Genomic DNA, 18,570 nt, shown 5'->3' on the forward strand with positions numbered 1-18,570 from the left:
TTGTTGGGTCTTCCGGCCTTTCCGGTTGGCCCACGGTCTGCCACTGAGTCCTGGTCCGAGACCTCCCCCGCCACAAGTCCCCTCTTGGAGGAAGCATCGCAGCCCAGCATGCCTCTCCGTCCTGCCCTGCTCTCACCACCATGGTCCGCTTTGCAAGCCCAGGAATGAAGGCAGCAGTGCTGGCACCCTGGCATGCTTTGCAGGAGAAAGGCATGGGCGACCGCCTCCCGCGAAGGGCCAGAGCCTGGCTGTGGCCAAAGCAGCCACCCCTCCCCTGCTGTGCCCCCGGCTGGCCGGAGGTGCTGTTCGTGGCCTGTGGGGCTGCTCTGCCAAGGGTTAGGGTTTGGCCTTGCTCTCTGCCACTCTCCTCTTTTTTGGGTTACGATGATGACTCAGCTAGAGAGAGGGGATCCTAAAACAATGAAATGGTCCCCAAACCAATATGGAAAGCAGTGCCTTCTTTCGGACTTCTGCCACACGGGGCTAAATGGGCTGCTGCCTACGCCAGGCCTTCCCAGACCTTGAGGCTTGGTCAGGAAAGGGACGGATGCCTGATCTCCAGAACAGCCAGCCCCAGGACCACCGTGAAGGTCCTGAACCTTTTGTTCTTCTCTTGCTGCAATGGTGCTGCCTTCTGGAGGTGGAAGGACATCACCCTTGCAAGCAGACTAGAATGCTCCACAGTCCCTCTGGGTTGGGGGCTTCCCGTCTCCGAATCACACTGGGGGTGGTGGCGGAGGAAGGGAAGTTGGTCTCCTTAGAGGCATCAGGTGGGATGCAGTGAGAAAATGCTGGACTGAGGTGAGGCTTGGCCTGGTCCAGCGGGACCGTTCCTGGATTTTAATAATTCTGTACAGGAGAGTATTTTTCTTGGCCCCACATAGGGCAAGGGACGAAGCATTTGTGTCTGATTTATTTATCAATTTGCGTGGGTGACAAGGGGAGAGGAGTGGAATTGTTGCTCTTTTCTCCATCTGTAAAAGGTTATTTTCACCCTGCAGTGTCAATATATGTAAAATTAGGACACAAATTCCGGCCCAGTGGATGGAGACAAGCCCTGAACATGGGCCCTGTTCCCCGCCGCAGCCTGGCTGCTTGCCTGACGTCAAGACCCCAACCAGGATGGGTGTCCCTCCCACTGGCCGGCTGGCATCCCCTCCAGCTCAGCTGTGACCTTGGCTGCCCTTCTGCCCCTCCCTCCCCCCGTTGGCTCCAGGAGCACCTCCACGGCCTTGAAGGGCCCCCTTGGGCTGAAGGCCAGTAGGTCCAGCCTGCCCTTCCCCCCGTCCTGGAATCTGTTGGCTCACAGCTGACCTTTGTGAAAACGAAGCCACCCCGGAACTGAATACATATTAAAGAGAAGCCTCTAATTTATATTTCGCCTCGGTAGCGATTTCTTTCTTTGCCGAAAGAAATTCCTCTTTCCCCATTTTGTAGTACTGTATTGCTCAATTAGCCAGAAAGTAGGCATCAGGCCTGGGGGCCAGCGGGCTTGTTCAGGGTGCATTTGCGTGGCCAGTTCATGGTTCGGCCAAGTCCTGCCCACACAACGACAGATCTTGTTTGTTTGTTTGTTTGCTTATATTTCAAATTTGGACACTGCCCATCTCTCAAGGAAGTGTCTCTGGGCGGTTTACAGTAAAAATGAATCTGGTCTTCCCAACAGATTCATCGCTTGCTGCCTATTTGTATGTGATCAGTTGGCAGCTTTATCCTTCCCCATACTGTGTATAGTTAAGTGTATCGTCCGTTGCTTTCTGTGCTTTCTGTCTGTTATAATGTTTTAATACATTGTACATCACCTAGCGGTGCTTGGGCGATTGGGGCGGCTTATAACTTGAACAACAACAAAAATCCATAAAATTATGGGCTCTACAAGTGAAATTCTAAAGTTGTCAGATGATTACTCAGCCACAGAGGCTTTGAGGGTCTCTTCTCCCTTTCTTTGGGGAACCCCCGTCTTGTGCAGTCGGAGGATGTGAGCTGGACTTCGGCATCTGCACCTCCTGTTAATTCAGAGCGTTGGCTCCCTTGCTGCTGCTCCCACCAATGGAAGCAGCTGACTAAATGGCAAACACTCCTGTGGTTTGGTTCACTGGATGGGCGAACCACCAAATCTGGCTTGTTCCCTTCTGACAAGCCACACTTAGGAACCATGTCATGCTAAACAAACCACAGAAGGAGTTTTCATGATTTACCTAGTAGCTGATTGAGCGAGCATGTTTTTAATGATTCTGAAAAACATCTGCCTCGCTTCAGTGCTCCAAACCTTGCGCAAAACTATTTCCTACCCATGTATTTTACCCAGTCCCCTGGGCAAAGTGCTTCTGGGCTGAGGGCTACCCTCGGCTGTTGAGCAGATGCCCGGACCCTCTCGTCCAAAAAAGAAATTCAGTTGGGTTTCATGTAATTTACATTCAAGCATAATTAGAATGAAATGTAATTGACTAAAAAGAATTAGTACTATTACTCTCTGCTATGTAATATGTCTCTTCTGTCACTTTAACAACTCCAGTTCAGAATTTGGGGGCCCCTTCACAGCCCTGGGGTCTAGGGCACCTTTGCCTGAGAAGGCTCCCGATGGCCCAGGAAAGTTTCTGGATGTTGTAGCGGAGGGTGAGAAGAAAGCAGAGAAAAGCAGGCTTTTCCTGAACAGCCTTTATCTCACCAAAACGACTATTTTCAAGCTGAAAAGAAGGATCCAAAGATTACTGTGCTCGATCCTACACAAAATATATTCTGGAGTTGCCTCTGAAGACATCACTGCCACCTTTTCTCTCTTGGATGCTCCTTGTCTTTCACGCTGCAGTGGAATGTCTAGCTGGCCTGGGGAACCCGGAGGAGGAGGGAAGCCGGCATTGTGGAAAAGATTCCCTAGTCCAGGGAGAGGGAAATGTGAGAAGGAGATTCAGAATAACTCTGCCTTAGTTACGCTAGGTATAAGGGGGTCTGAAGAACTCCATTGGCAGGCGTTAACAATTCTGTAACATTGCCCTACCAGCAATAAAGGTCATTCCAGGAACCTGCGTGGCTCTTGTTTCCAGAGTTCGCCTGCTGAAAGGGCCTGCGCCATGCAGCTGCATTTTCCAGGTGCCCTTAATGTCCCTGTGGAGGTCACGTAGCAGCGCAGAACCCTTCTCCTGTGCCTGTGAAGGCGTTTCTAGCATCTTAAAGGTGTTGCAAGCCACCTTGAAGGCTCCCTGCCAATTGGGCTTCCAAGTTGGTTTAGGGTGCTGACATTGTTGTATATCTCAACATTTCCAAAATCAGATTGTGTCATCTAATAAGTAGTTTGTTTTCTGGAAAGCATGTAGGCGTCAGACCCACTTTGGACTTTCTAGCAGTTCCACTTGATGAAAGTACTATATTTCTCTAACAGTCGCGTGGGTGACTCAGAAAGAATCTATGTCCTGCTCCAGAAGCTGTGCAGTCACCATTTGCACAATGTGGCGGTGAGGAGTATGTCAAAGAGTGACAGTTGAAGTGGGATGTGGTGGCATTTTTTCAGTCCCCAGACAGAGGTCTAAGGTGTGCTTCGCAGCAGCGGATGGCAGGGATGATTTTGCTCTCTGTACGGTCCTCTTGGGGGGCAGCTGGCACCGGGGCCTCGGGCGCTCTGCGGCAACATTTCACGCAAGGGCCGATAACTCATTCCTTCCCAGCATCTAAGCCTGCTGCTCAAATGAAGAAGGATTGTCCTACTGAACAAGAAACTTCTGTTCACAAAGGACTGAACTCTCCGGCTGAATCTTTCCTGCCACAGAGGCATTTCACTTCATACAAAGCTGGCTGTGTCCTAGGAAACTTTGTTCTGAGATACACTAAAGACGGGATTTGGAGTGGCTCCCCAAGGCTTCTGAGCGGAGGTGGAGGGTCCCAGCATCTCGTCAAGGCTATACTAATTCCTGCATGTTTTGGGAATCTTTTCCAGGCCTCTGGCAAAGCAACCACTATTGGGTCTTTTCTGCCCAGCAGCTAATTCTGGCATTGAGTAAACTCCGCCCGTCATCTGTAGCTTCAGTTTTTCCTTTATTTTATTTGTAATGTAGCTGCATCTTGTATTTATGCAGTAAGGACCTCCTCCATGGCTTCTCCTACTGAGTGAAATGGACACTCAAACTCCTGCCTGGAAAATCAAACAGGTGCAACTGAGCACTCGGAGCTCACACAGCGACAAAGCCTCCGTGCTGCATCGGGTGTTACCTAGACTGTTTTAGGGAAAATGGGCAGGATGAGACGCCTGCAGCTCGCAGGACAATTTTGCTGGTGGGTAGTGGCTCATATCGCCTCCAGGCTGGATGTGAGTGGGACAGAACCCAACATGCTGAGCAAGTTTGGGGTTTGTGCTGTTATCTGGGATTCTTTTGAGATTATTATTTCTGAGAGAGTGGATAGGGTCACAAGATTTGAGTGGCTGGATTAGGAAAATTTCCTTGAGGCTGTTAATTGTTTTAAAGGAGGTAGTTGTGACCCTCACTTGAAGAAGCTCTCCCTGGATCCAGCTTGCTTTTGACATTTTGGGGAAGGTTTTGGGGAAGGTTGTTGGGAAAGCAGTGGTGACTCAGCTCCAAAGAATCCTGGAAGAAACTGGTTATCCAGATTCCTGCCAGCTGTGATTCAGATCAGTCATGGACTGGTCATCCTGGTGGGGGACCTTCATTGAGACCCTGAGGCAGGGAGCTTGCCCTGTCTGGTCCACCCAGACTTTCAGTGACCTTCAAAACCATCAACTGAATGGGCAGTTCCAAGCTGTCATCATGGGGGGGGGTAACACTTGAGGGCATCGTCACTCCAGTGTGGTGCCCTCCCCCTTGTTATTTGACATCTATATAGAGAGATAGAGATATATATTTGATACAGTATATGAAGCCTTTAGGTGAAGTTAACTGCTGGTTTCATTGCCCTCAGCTCATTGGTCATATTCAACTGTACTTTGCCACCCCAGCTGGGCCAGGAGTGCCGCAGAAAGCTTGGACCAATTTCTGGAGGCTGTTGGAGTCTGAATGGGGCATAATAAACTCAGATTAAATACCTCTGAGGCTGAGTTACTATACTTCCATAGGGGTCTGGGAACATTGGTCCCAGCAATTATTCTGGAGGGGGTCATACTCCACCAAAGGAGTTGGTTTGTGGTCTGGGAGCCCTCTGATGACTTCTGCTTAAACAGCAGAGGGGGGTGGGGGTGGGGGGCTTTTTGCTCAGCTTTGTCTGGTGCACCAGTTGCAACCCTGCCTGGACCAAGATGCTTTTCCAACAGTAAATCTCTCTCTGATCACCACCTGGCTGGGTGGCTATAATGCACTGCACGTGGGAAGCCTTTGGAGATGACCTGGGAACTGCAGCTGGTCCAGAATGCAGCAGTGGGACTACTGCCATTATAGATAGAGTTGCCCCAGATGTCTGCACTGGTTAGCCATAGGGCGCCAGTGGGCCACGTTCAAGGGGCTGGTCGTCACCTGGGAAGCCCTGGTGCCATATCTCCGGAACCCCCTTGCCAGGATTGAACCTGCTGTGTGGTAAGAGCTCTCAACAAAAGTCCCTCCGCGCCAGAGGTTGGGGGCATGTAGATGGACAGCAGCCTTTGGGAGCCTCCCCCCAGCTCCCTCCTGGGGCAGCGTGGCAGTCTGGGAGACTCCCAGTTTGGGGGCTGCGGAGGTACAGCCCGTGGGAGATTGCGCTCCCTCAGCCGGGGACTGATGGGCATTTCGGAGCAAGGTTTCCTCCCTCCCTCCCCCTCCCTTTTTCAACCTCAAGCTAAAGGGGCCATCTTTGGGGGTCTCTTCTGTCGCACTGTCTGGATTGTCTGGTTTTCCTGCCACGGGCGTGGATGTCACTCAAGCCACTGAGCCATAAAACCACAAAACAGGCCTTGGTCTGAAACCTGAAGAAGTGCTAAAACCAGGCCCCATCGTTCCGAGTGGGCCCTTTAACTTTTGTTTCCGAAGGCGTCCCTCGGGGCTCGCACTGGTGACCCGTTTCCTTGTGGGGTAGTTCCCCTTTCCTCTTAAACTTGGCTGGTGCCACAGCTGCTTCAGGGGAGGACCCCCCCCGCAGATGCCGAGAGACCCCCTCCAGCCTGCCTTTCCTCACTCACTGTGAGGTTGCAGTTAAAGCCAAGGAGGGAAAATGGCGGTGGGGGGCACCACTTGGAGCTCTTGGGGTGACATCCCCGAGGCCAGCATGCGTGTGCACGTGCACGTACAAGGATATTCCGACACTGATAATTTCCCATCGCTGGCTTGAAGAGGGGACTATAATCGTCCGTACTTCTCTGGGCAAAATTTGGGCAGAGCAGAGCCTGTGTGCAGCTGGCTCCCTTGATGATCTTCTCAGGGCTGCCTGTTTACCAGGCTGATAACAGAGGAGGAGGGCAAGACGCCTCAGGCAGAGTCACACCCCCTTTCCGTCCCCCCCCCACTAATACCTGATTGTGTTCCGGGCCGGTGGGGAAAACGTCTCTGCTGCAGCAGCTGCTGACTGCGAGGCCTCGATCGAGCTGGCTTCAGCCTGCCCGAGATGTGAACTGTCTGGTGGGGAACAGCCCCTTGGCCATCAGCTCGGTCACTGGGGAGGGGGCCACATCTCCTGGCTTATGAGTGGCGGCTGCTGAGAACACTCAGCGGGTCCTGAGGGGCTGAACAAAAGTGTCAGTTACACCCCACGGCTGCAGGAAGGAGAAATGCGGCATAGGAAATTCTAGGGAATAAATCAAATGCCTTGGCTCAGCCCAAGGCTGTTTGTTTATTCCCTCTCAAAGCACCAACTTCTGTCAGGATCCCCCCCCCCAGCTTAGCCCCCCACAATCGTGGGAAGCGCTGGGGCTCAGAGAGCAGCCCTGGGAGAACCCCATGGCTGTGTGCGTGGGAACTGGGGCCTCCCCGCCCTCCTTCAGCACCTGCACCGTTTGGCCGAGTTGGCCATTCTGTTCTCAGAGATGTTGCAAAGGGGCTGAATGGCCTTGGGAGGGGCCCAGGCTGGGGAGCAATGGGGCAGCATGGTTTGGGCTTCGAGGCCATACCTGGGCTTGTGTGGGCATGCTGACTTAGTGATGCTGTCTGTGCACCTTCCTCGCGTCTGTGCAAGCACCACGTTTCCGGTTTAGCCTCCTGCTCTGCAGCAACCAGAAGGCAGTTCCCTTTTTTGCTGTAGCTGTGACTGTGCTGGATTTAAGCAAACTTCACTGTGGAATCACAGCACATGGTTTTATGGGCTGGACCTCTCTTTGGTGGTAACGTCAGCCGCGTAAACTCTCATCAAGCCTTGGGGAGCAGTCTGAGCCGGTCGTGGTTGCGTGGATCACGTTCCACGCATTTAATCGTTTTCCCTGCTGTAGCAGCAATCCTTAAATGTTCAATGGCAACTTCTGGAGGGGTTCTGCAGGCCACCCCCAGTGTCTTCAGGGCTACATCTGGCCCTGGGCTCAGGCGGCACATCCTGATTTAAGACACGGCCACCACACTTTACTCTTAGGTTTCAGGGGTGGGAAGAGAAGTGCTGTGACATCAAATGCCCAACCTGAATTGAATTCAAACACCTGCTTGGGATGTTGCATGGACTTGTACTCTTTGGGCCACATCCCATGTGTGGGATCTGACCCGGCAGAACAAAGTATGGAGTCATAGAATTAGGAAGTTGGGACCATCTAGTCCAACCCTCTGCGAGGTGCAGAAAAACCAGTGAAACCACCCATGAGAGGTGGTTGTCTGGCCTCTTCTTAAAAGCCTCCAGAGATTGAGAACCCACAACCTCTTCCACTGTTGCTCAGAACTTATTGTCAGAGAGTTCTTCCTTATATTTAAACAAAATCTAGGGAACTGCAACTAGTACCTGTTATTTCTGGACCTAGTTTCTGTGGCCAGGGAAAATCATTCTTGATTATCTTCCCTATAGCTTCCCTTTATGTATGTGAACATGTGAGTTGTATCTGTCCTTTCCTCCAGACTGGATATCCCAAGTTCCTTCAGCCTGTCCTCATAGGGCATATCTTCCAGTCATCATAATTATTGCTCTCTTCTGAACCTGTCCTAACCTGTCAATATCCTTCTAGAAATGCAGTGCCCAGAATTGCTCAAAGCTGTCCAGGTATAGTCTCACCAGTGCAGAGTAGAGGCGGATAAAGACAGGGTTTCACATGACTGTGATATTACGTTCTTTCTAATGCAGTACAGAACTGTTAGCCCTCCCAGCAACCATCTCACTCTGCTGGTTCATGTTCAGCTTGTTGTTATTGACCACACACAAGTCCTTCTCAGATGTTTCTAAGTCATGAATTATGCATCTTTTATGTGTGTCCTGCCATTTTTAATCCTCCCTAAATGCTTTGCCTTGTTTTGGCATCCTGAGAGTTGGCCAGAACTCCCAATAGGTCATCCATAAATTTGATGAGCAGCTCATCAATCCTGTCTTCCAGGTCATTAATCTGAATGTTGAATAATACTGGCCCCAAGACACATCTCTGTAGGACCCCACTGGTTATAGCTGTCCAACTTGACATGGAGCCATTGATGCAGATACTCTGAGTGTAGTTAGCCAGCCAGGTGTGGACCCATCGTCCTGTAGTGCTACCCAGACCGCACTTTAACAGCTCATCAATGAGAATGTAACATGGAACCTTGTCAAAGGCTTTGCTGGAATCAAGGTAGATTATATCCACAGCACTCTGCTGGTCAAGGAATGCAATAAGATTTGTCTCACATGATCTGTTGTTAGCAAAACTATGTCAGCAGTAAGGAATCACAGCATTGTCTTCCTGATGCTTACAAATGCTTATAATAAACCATTCATTTCTATGATTTGGAAATTATACATCCATTCATGCAGCCTAAAATTGAATTTCCCTTTTTACATCCACATAATAATATTGATTCATCTTGATTGATTCATCTTCAGTCTTCAATCAGTCTGTGGTTCCAAGTTCTTTTTTATAAATATTGTTATCAGTTACCCCTCCATCATTCTGTAACTGTGCATTTTATTTTCATTTTCTAATTTAAGAACTTTGCATGTTCTCTCTTAAAATTCATTTTGTTAGTTTCAGCCATTTCTCATATCAAGATCATTTGAACTTTCTTTTTGTTGTCTAGGCTATTATCCCTATCTCACCTAATTTTATATCATCTGCAGATTTGACAAGAATTCCTTCCACTTGTTCATCTAAAACATTATAAAAAATATTTAAGAGTAGAGGTCTTGGGAATGAGTCTTGTGCCCCCCCCCCACCCAGTGCCTCCTTCCAATTTGATAAGGAACTCTTAAACTCTGCATCCAATTTTGAGGCAGCTAGACCTCACTTAACTGTCATATAGCCCACAGCTTACTAATCATGTTGTCAAAAGCTTCACTGAAGTCAAGATTATTTATGTATTTAGGTGTTTTTATGCCACTTCAATTTAAAAAAACCTGGCTTACAAAAAATGTATACAATAAGCTATACAATATATCTATTTTAATAAATCAGGTAATAAAATCACATTAACAGTAACATTAGGAGTACCCACATCCATCTTCCATATAAATTCCATTATATTACATGTACAGCATTCCCAAACATCTTATTAGTTGGGGTCTGTGTTTGAAATAAGGTGAGATCCATAGAACATTTATTGAGGATAATATATCATTTTTTTCTAAAATTACCTGTAAGGGGGAACATGGGGCTGTTCAATCTGAAATGCAGCTTTAGATACTAAGGGTACTAGGGTTAAAAACAGTGTCAGGACAGAAACATGCAGGAAATGTGTAGATGTTAACTTTGTCTTGATGTGTAGGAGTCACAATCCATTATACCTTAAGAAAAACATACTTTATTCTCAGTTATGCAGATTTTCTTAAAAATCATACCGGGGGGGTGGGGGCAGGGACTTTGCTAGAGAAGCACATTTTGGAGCATCTGCTGTCTACCAGAAGGTTAGTTAGTGAGACTTCCAGTGGGTTAATGGTATAAAAAGAAAGGTGTACTTACCCTGCAAATAAGAAAAACAACTAGTCCAAGACTTATTATAACTTTGATTTATAGTAATCCTGTCCTTTAATTAGAAATATATTTTTTAAACGGTGGTTGTAAGAATCCACCTCTACTTGTATGTCGACAGAGTGGCAACTTGAAAGATTTCCTGGGGCCTGAAAAAGTGGAGCTGGTGCCCAGCTGGTTCTGGAGGGACCAGAGCATTACAAGCAAAGACACAGGAGGAGGGTTCACTCATGGTAGAAACTGCAGGTGATAGAAGCAGTTTTCAATTCTCATTGTGATTAGTCCAAGGGAAGATTCTGTGCTGTCCACAGTGCATGTAAGTTCACGTGTGGGGATGACATCCAGGGCCATTAGAATGGGCCAAGGTGAGCATCACAGGTACTTTGAAAGGGCCATATCTAAGCTCCATTAGTGAAGCGTCGCTGGGCACATGAAAGGATGAGGATTTGGGCTCCAAATCTGCTCTCTTTTGCTCCATGCTGTGGTCCACTGGAAGGCTCTCTCAAGATGGCCCAAGTGAAGGCCTTGCAGTTTCCATCAGGTTCTTCTGACCTTTGGACTGCAGCCATCAAAGTCTGTCAAAGTCCCTGGAGTCTTTGGTTCCACAGAAAATCCTCTTAGTCTTGGTCGATTTTTCCAGATTGTATGTTAGAGGCCAGACATGGAAGAGGTTTCACAGATCCAAGTGGCCCCACTGGGCTTCTGGGCTTCTAAGGCCCTGAGGCTGGGGGATTCCATGTGGCCTGCTTGCAGGCAGATCCGGGAAGAAGGCAGGTGCCCTGCCCTGCTCCCATTCCTTCTGAGTAACAGAACTCCATGCTACATGGTGCTTATGCATTAAACAGAGAATATCTCCAGAAGGAGACACGGGGTTGTAAAAACTTATAAATCAGTAAATACAGGTGGTCAGACCCAGCTGAACTTACCCCACCCTCTTGGCTACTGTGCCTGTGCGTAGCAGATGCATTGCAAGAACCCAAAAAACAGTTGGCGTAGCAACCAAATTAAGCCTGTTGGGTAAGCCTGCTCAGCCACTGAAGCCTTATCAGTCCCTCAGCTGTGATTTCACATCCTTTTTGTAGCTCTGGGTAAGTTAAAAAAAAACCCAGTGCTTTTCTGGAGAGGCAGAGCTGGGGGAGCCAAGGTCGAGCCCAGCTGTAGCCGTGGGAATTCCCTGGGAGACTTTAGGGTAGCCTCTTACTCAGCCCAGCCTCCCTCACAGAGTTGTTGTCATGGGAAAATTGGTGGAAGGAGTGCTAGATATGCTGTCTTGACTGCCTGGAGGAGAAGTGGGATATAAGTCTAAGGCTGCTGCTTTTTCTTAAAAAAAATAAAATGCAAAAGACAGGACAGAACAGAAAGAGAGAAAGGAGGTAGTAAGTAAGTCTGGAATGATTTAAAATGACCCCCAACACATCTGTCACCGGACGATCTCTGCCTTTTTAATCTAGAAGAGATTAAGTCAGGTTTCTGTTATTGTAATGTGGGGATCAACAGGCAATAAAGCCAGAATCCAAAGGAGCAAATGTAGAAAGGATCAGACCATCACATCCTTGCAAAACTGGGGATCTGTGTTTGTCAGTGTCCTGTACCAGTAATGTAAGTGCTGGGGAGGAAACAGAAAAAGGTTTGCCCACCCCAAGTTATCCACAGATGCACTCCAATTTTATCTGTATTTTTTCCTTACATAACAGGGAAGGGTTCTCATGAGAAGAGATGCTTTCATCCAGAAAATGTCCTCCAGGCAATCAAGTCCTGTTAAAAAGGCTCACCTTATTATCCTGAGAAGCGTAACCGTTGGTTCCCAGAGCCTGGCCATCCCTAACACAGCCTGACGCTCCCTTGGAGGTGCCTGAAAGTGTGTGGGGGCTCTTTATCAGCTCAGCGTTTCCCCTTTTGTTAAAGTCTGGGCCCAATTTAAAGCTTTTTATTTAATGGGGGAAAAGGATGATCTGATTGAGAGAGACAGAAATATTCTCAGTAGAAGTGTTCACGTTCCTGACCCCCCCCCCCGCCTTTACAAAAAAAGGGCAGTAGCAGTTAAGGGGAGTCAGTGTGGCCCTGGGGAGGCCCTGAGTTCTAGTCCTACTTTAGGCACAAAGCCAGTGGGGGGACCTTGGGCCAGTCACTCTCTCTCAGCCCTGGGAAGAAGAAGCAGGCCAGAGTAACCCCCTTCTGAAAAACCTTCCCAAGAAAACCGCAGGGCCTTGTCCAGGCAGTGGCCAGGAGTCAAGACTGACTCAAAGGCAATTACAGAGATGAGGTGGGGTGCCTACCCCAGGAAGCCCTAGGGAACAGCAGAGAGAGGGGGGAAAGTGGAGGCAGGAGAGCAGAATGGACGTTCTTGTAAAAGCCAGACCAAAGAAATCTTCTTGGTGGGGGGAGACATCCTGCACCAGGGTAGCCCTTTTCTGATGAGGTGTTTTATTCTGAACTCATCCTCAGTTTTATTTGGTGACACTCAACAATTTCTCCGTTGGGTTCGGGAATGTCTTCCTTTTGGAAGAAATTCTTGTGCAAGATCATGCCCCCCCCTGAAATATTGTTGATTGATTAATCAACAGATGTCGACAGCAGTCAACCACCAGCTACAGATGTTTGGTCCCTTCCCCGAGACCCTGCTGAACATCTGTAGCTGGTGGGGACTCCTGTGGCTGCACCAGGCAGGGAGAAGAAGAGGGGCAGCAGGGGAAGGAGACACAGTGGTTTTCTTACTGAAAGCCCTGCTTAAAACAGGGCTACATTAGGAATTACAATCACTTTTCAGGAAGTGATTGGTGGTTTAGCTACGTCGAGAAGGGATGCTCAGTAGGCAACTTTGGTGCTGTGTATGGTTCCTTTTGGTTGTTTCACATATTGACTCTGTGGTGGAGGAGACTTAATGGATTTTTGAAGACATACCACTAGTTTGCACACTAACAAGACAACAGAAATGCTTTTATGGTTGCAAAGACATTGTTAGTGCAAGGTTAGAAGGACTCGTTCTCCATGAATTATGCAGTTGCCTGAAGAACCTGTCTTTTCTGTCTTTTGAACAAGCTTCGTCTATAGGAAGTCTCTTCTGGAAGACTGCTTAGAATGTGCAATGGATGTCCTATTACTCATTTAACAAATATTAATAATTTAATGGTATAATATCACAGGACATTTTTGTTGTTTTTGCTGTGTATTGAAGTGAAGGAAGTACCCATATCTCCCGGTTCTGTGGGATGCCCAGAATGGTGAAGAACTAACCTAGGTGGATGGTACATGAGGACCGCCTTTAGCTCCCTTTCCCCTGGATTCTTCAGCTCAGATTGTCTTCTGCCTTCAACAGCTCTGCAGGCCTTCCCAGATGCTCCCCCCACCCTCCGGCTTTGAAATGCCCTCCTCCCTGGCTCACACCAAGTCCCTTTCTCTAAGCAGGTCAGGCCAGGTGCCCAAAGTCCAGGGCCATCCATGATCAGTAGCAAAGCTTTCCTGCTGATGCAACAGCCTGGCTGGGGCGGGGGGGGGGAGGGCACGGGGAGGGCAGCCTGATCCTCCCTCAGTCTTGTCTTGGCTGAGGACTTCCAAGCTCTCTTCCCAAGCTTAGCAAGGGTGCATGGTTTGGGGGGTTGATGCATAGATAGTTCATCTCTGGCTACGTAGGAAATACAAACCAGAAACGTATTCTCTCCTCAAAGCATGTTCAAGAAGATGGTAAATGGTAAAGCCTTTTAATTATTAATGGTTGTGTTGTGCATGGATGCTACTGTGGGCATCTTTCTCCTCCTCCTCCGCCTAGTGCCGAATCCTGCAGAGGTTGGCAGCTGTCAATGCTCTTGGTTCTTTTGAAGATGCTGTCTGAAACAAGGACATTGTGTTTTTGCCAGCGTACATATATTTTTCAGCCAAGACATGTATCTTCTGGCATTGTTGCCCTTGAAACTTCCCTTGTGTAATTAATTGAAGTAGTTAATATTTTTCTCGTTACTTTCAACATATCCTAATTTTTCCAGTTTCCTTTTCTTGATGTATTCACAATGTCCTATTCTTTGCCTGTTTCTTGAAGGGCCATGTCATTTTCTGCATATTCAGCCCATGATATTTTAAGTCATCCTCTGTAAATCTGCATTTCAAAGTCTTCTAGTCTCCTGATTGTCACTGGGGTCTTTGTCCACTCTTCTGCTTCTTGCAAAGATCTGGCAAGACGTAACAGCATACAATCTGCCGACAAAGTCCCAGTGAAACTTGACAGCAAACAGGTTTCTTTATATTTCGAAAAACTACTCTTGTCTGCTCAACCCTGCTCCTTACTTCCATGCTATGTGTAGAGGTGTATGGAGAAAGTGTGAGGAAGGAATGCAGGAATTGTTAAGCAAATAAAAACTCAGTCCTGGAAAAGAAGGAGGAGTGAGAAAGAACTTAGGATAATTCTGCCTTGATTCTGTTGTGTATAAGAGGGGGCAGGCTCTCAAGACCCTCTAAAAAGTGAAGTTCCAGTTCCAGTTCCAGTCTGTCCCCAGACTTGGTCTACCTCGAAGGGTTGATGCTACAGTCCCATCTGTCATTAAAAATACAGCCCAGGTTATACTGTCACACCCTCTGTGCTTGTTTTCCTTATAGCATTATATTCAATTCAGGGTCTTTTTTTTTTTTTTTTTTTTACTGGTAGTCATTGCTTTTGTTCTCTTCTGTTTTTTGTTTTAATTTGTTAAAAAAATGGAGCAGGGAGCCAGCATATTGGAAACCAAGCTCCAGCCTCTAGCACCATATTTATTGGCAGGAGGGTCCTCAGAAAGGGCACCCTGGGGGAGGAGGCGGTCCACCTTCGTGCTCATGTTGTGGCAACAGTTTTACTAATGTACCAATTAAATGCTCTCAAAATTCCAGAGATGCCTGTCTGACCCAAAAATCCCAGGTAGACCAGGGGCTGACTCCCACCAGGGCCACCCAGCTGTCCCCAAAATTAAGTTCCCAAGTAGCGAAATATGAGGGCAAGATTCCCACCAGCTTTTCCTCCCCAGCGACGGATCCTCAAGGCAGCCAACAACGCCATCCCGAGAAAGCTGGGCAGAGGATCCCTTGATTTGTCATGTGCCCAGTTAAAATTGTACCACTTGGTGGCCACTGAGGCATCCTTTGGTTCTCAGGGGTACCCTTCAAATATTGGAGGGCATGTGAAATGCTTCCTTCTATGTGTCCTACATCTCCCCTGTCCTATGTCAGATTTTGTCTGTAGGTTTCCTCCTGGGAGAAGCAACTAATTGGAAGAACTTGAGCGGAGGGTTGAGGAAGCGGGGCGGGCAATGTAGTTGAGGGCTCGGGCTAGCAAATGCCGGCAGACAGAGGGCCGAGTAGCGGGTCCCAGGAGAAGGACGGGCACCTCCTCTGCAGGTGGCCCTAGAAGTCAGGCTTTTTCCAGCCACTGGCAACTCAAAGTTCTCATGACCCGAGATGTTCCTCATCTTCTTTCTGGAACTTCTCAGGTGCTTTTAAAAGGATGACTGCAAAATTGCAGTTTAACTGCGTTCTGTGTGCAAAGCGCGTTCCTTGATCCGGCTGCGTCTCCCCCTTTGGCTCGATGGGGGCCCAGGGGTGGTGACCCCCATCAGGAGCTGCTCTTTGGCTCCGCTGCCCCCGCTCACTGGATGGGGCTCCACCGGGGTCCCCCTTGGGCCAAGCCACACTCTCTTACTGTTTCATGCATGCTTTATATCCTCACATGCTTTTCTTGATGAAGAAGACGTTGCCTGCGTCGCTCAGAGAACTCTTCCTGGCAGCTGCTGTGCGCTGAGCTTTTGCCAGCCATGCGTGTCCAGGGCCTCCAGCTGCACTGAGAAGCTGCCAGGCAGGAAATGGCTTCTTTGGTTGAGTGCCAGCTACATATCGGTCCTCTGAAATATTAATTGGGTGTGAATCTCCCCCTGTTTTTTTACTGGGTGCAAGTTAGTGGGAAGGCTGCCTGGCATTTCCTCACTGACCCCATGCAGGCAACCAAGCTTTGAAATCAATGTGTGGTGCCCCTTCCTTCCTTCTCTCCCTCTCCTTCCTTCCTCCCTTCCTTCTTCCCTCCCTCCCTCCCTCCCCCTCGCCCCTCCCTCTCTCCTCTCTCCTCTCCCCTTCCCTCCCTCCCTCCTCTCTCCTTCCTCCCTCCCTCTCTCCGTCCCTCTCCTCTCCCCTCCCCTCCTCTCCTCTCTCCCTCCTCTCCTCTCTCCTCTCCTTGCCCCTTCCCTCCCTCCCTCCTCTCTCCCTCTTCCCTCTCTCTCCGTCCCCCTCCCCTCCCCTCTCCTCTTTCCTCTCCCCTTCCCTCCCTCCCTCCTCTCTCCTTCCTCCCTCTCCCCTCCCCTCTCCCCTCCCCCTCCTCTCCTCTCTCCTCTCCCCTTCCCTCCCTCCCTCCTCTCTCCCTCTTCCCTCTCTCTCCGTCCCCCTCCCCTCCCCTCTCCTCTTTCCTCTCCCCTTCCCTCCCTCCCTCCTCTCTCCTTCCTCCCTCTCTCTCCGTCCCCCTCCCCTCCCCTCCCCTCCCCTCCCCTCTCCTCTCCTCTCCTCTCCCCTCCCTTCCTCCCTTCCTTCCTCAGCTTGGCTGGTTTGATCAGCCTACCAGGAAAAACAGGAACGTCTCCATGTCAAGTGCTGATGTTAATATAGGGCATCTAAGAAAAGGTCCATTGGGGTAGATGGAGACTGTTTTGAGAGAGACTGGATTTAGGGATGCAGATTCCCCCCTCCAAGGCTTCAACCATTTGCCTGCTCTGCCCCCTCATTCTCCAAGGTTATTCCTTCTGCCCGTTAAGTCATCTTTAAGACAAGGGAGGTCAGAGGTAGCAGCCCTCCCGATCTTGTGGGGCCCCGCCCTGTTCCCAGCAACTCCCCCTTTGGCCAGAGGGGCTGGAGCGGGTGAGAGTTACAGCACCCCTTGAGGGCTGGTGGGTCAGCTGGATTCCCCTTAAAGAAGACAAGGTCTCCCTCCCCCTGGCCAGGATCAGTGGCCTCACTGACCTCAGGGCTGCGGGAGAGAGAAGGATGCAACCCAGCCGGGCTGGAGGGAGGAGAAGGGGGAGGCTGACCAGTACTTGGGGTGTCCTTTGCTCAACTCTTTGGGGCCCCTTGGAGCAATTTTGCTCCTCCTCCTTTTCTTCTATCTTCTTGGAGAGAGACAAGCCCAGCCAGCCCCAGGTGAGCGGCTCCTTTGCTGGCAATCTTTTGTGTCCCTGGAAGAGGGTTTGGACGACCCCCCACTTTGGTAAATGAAGAAGAGGGAGGATGGCAGAGTCATTGGACTGTGCTGCATTCTTCAGATGCGAACAGATGGGGATGATGACGAATATCTCCAGGCAGTTTTGATATGCCTGGGTAAAGTATTGGGGCATGCTACAGGAACGTGTCTCAACTTTGGCAACTCTATGATATATGGACTTCAACTCCCAGAGTTCCTCAACCAGCATTCTGGGGAATTATGGAAGTTGAAGTCCACACATCTTAAAATTTCCAAGGTTGAGAAACACTGTGCTAGACCATCCCTGTCCAGTCACATCTCGTGCTACAAGCAACTTCATTTGGTTCAGAAGTTTCTACACTGACCTCATGGTCGGAGAACAGTTCTTAGGATGAATGGGTCAGATTCCCACATCGTGTTAACCCATGGTCCATTGCCCTGCAGCCTGTAACTGGGGAGCACTACTAACCAACTTCTGCTGAAGGTTCTCTGGGTGATCATAATGCTAATAAACCCCCCAAGGGTTAGAAAAGACTTGAAACTACTGGAGATGATGGGGATTGAAGTCCAAGGCCAGTCTTCAGCCAGGCATCTGGTGGATTCTTAATCAGGGCTGGAGGCCTCCAATATCTGGGTGACGTAGGTTCAGTGATGCGGTCCTGCTCTTGGCATAAAAGCCACTCCATCCTCCTCAGACCAGAACGCAGCAGAGGAGGTGGTCACACCCTTTACAGGTTAAGTGAAGCCAGTTCTCTCATGCCACTGCTTCAAGCGTGTGGTCTTTTGTTAAGAGAACAAATTGTAAACATCTGAGCCTGAACTTTCTCTTCTTGCTTTTTTTTTTTAATCAGGTCATTTCAGCCGTGTCCAGACTTTCTCATCACAGCATTGCTCAGAACAAGGGCATCAGGTAAAAATACTTTCTTTTACTCCACTTTGAGATTCCTTTCAATGAAAAGCTTTTTGTAAGGAATAAATTCAGACTTTGCTTTCAACTGTGGCTTATTTGAGGATTGCAAAAATCTCCTTCAAGATGTATAGCCATTGAATTCTACAAGCCTTCAAGTTATTAATGGAGGGCCAGTGTGGTGCAGTGGTGAAGGTGCTGGACTAGAAGCTGGGAGAACAGGGCTCGAGTCCTCCCTGAAGCATGGAAGGCATGGGGTGACTTTGGTCCAGCCCCTCTCTCTCAGCCCTAGATGGGGAGCTCAAAAAACATCTGTGAACCAACCCATGTTGGACCCCCAAGGAATATTACAGCCCATCACTTTTAATGAAGAGCCCTTTGTCCTGCATGGAGTATTGATGTAAGATGAAGAAATAATTAATATGTAATTATTAATAATACATTTATTAAATTAGTCATCTCTTTGCATTCAGATAGAGGTTTCAAAATCAATTTTCCATTGTGTCCCTCAATTTC

General features: G+C 48.9%; 1 protein-coding gene across 4 annotated transcripts in view; it reads left to right on the plus strand.

The window, feature by feature from the left end:
- Positions 1 to 18,570, plus strand: part of VAV2 (vav guanine nucleotide exchange factor 2) — a 142,948-nt gene that overhangs the window by 78,570 nt on the left and 45,808 nt on the right. For all 4 annotated transcript variants that reach the window (XM_088147245.1, XM_088147243.1, XM_088147246.1 and 1 more), the window contains exon 3: positions 17,999 to 18,057. In XM_088147245.1, coding sequence (XP_088003371.1) covers positions 17,999 to 18,057 — 59 coding nt within the window. The remainder of the gene's footprint in view (positions 1 to 17,998; positions 18,058 to 18,570) is intronic.

Source organism: Python bivittatus, unplaced genomic scaffold (genome assembly GCF_059951505.1).
Source record: "Python bivittatus isolate LINGU-HERP-01145 unplaced genomic scaffold, Pbiv_v1 ctg000160_np1212, whole genome shotgun sequence".
Lineage (NCBI taxonomy): Eukaryota > Metazoa > Chordata > Lepidosauria > Squamata > Pythonidae > Python > Python bivittatus.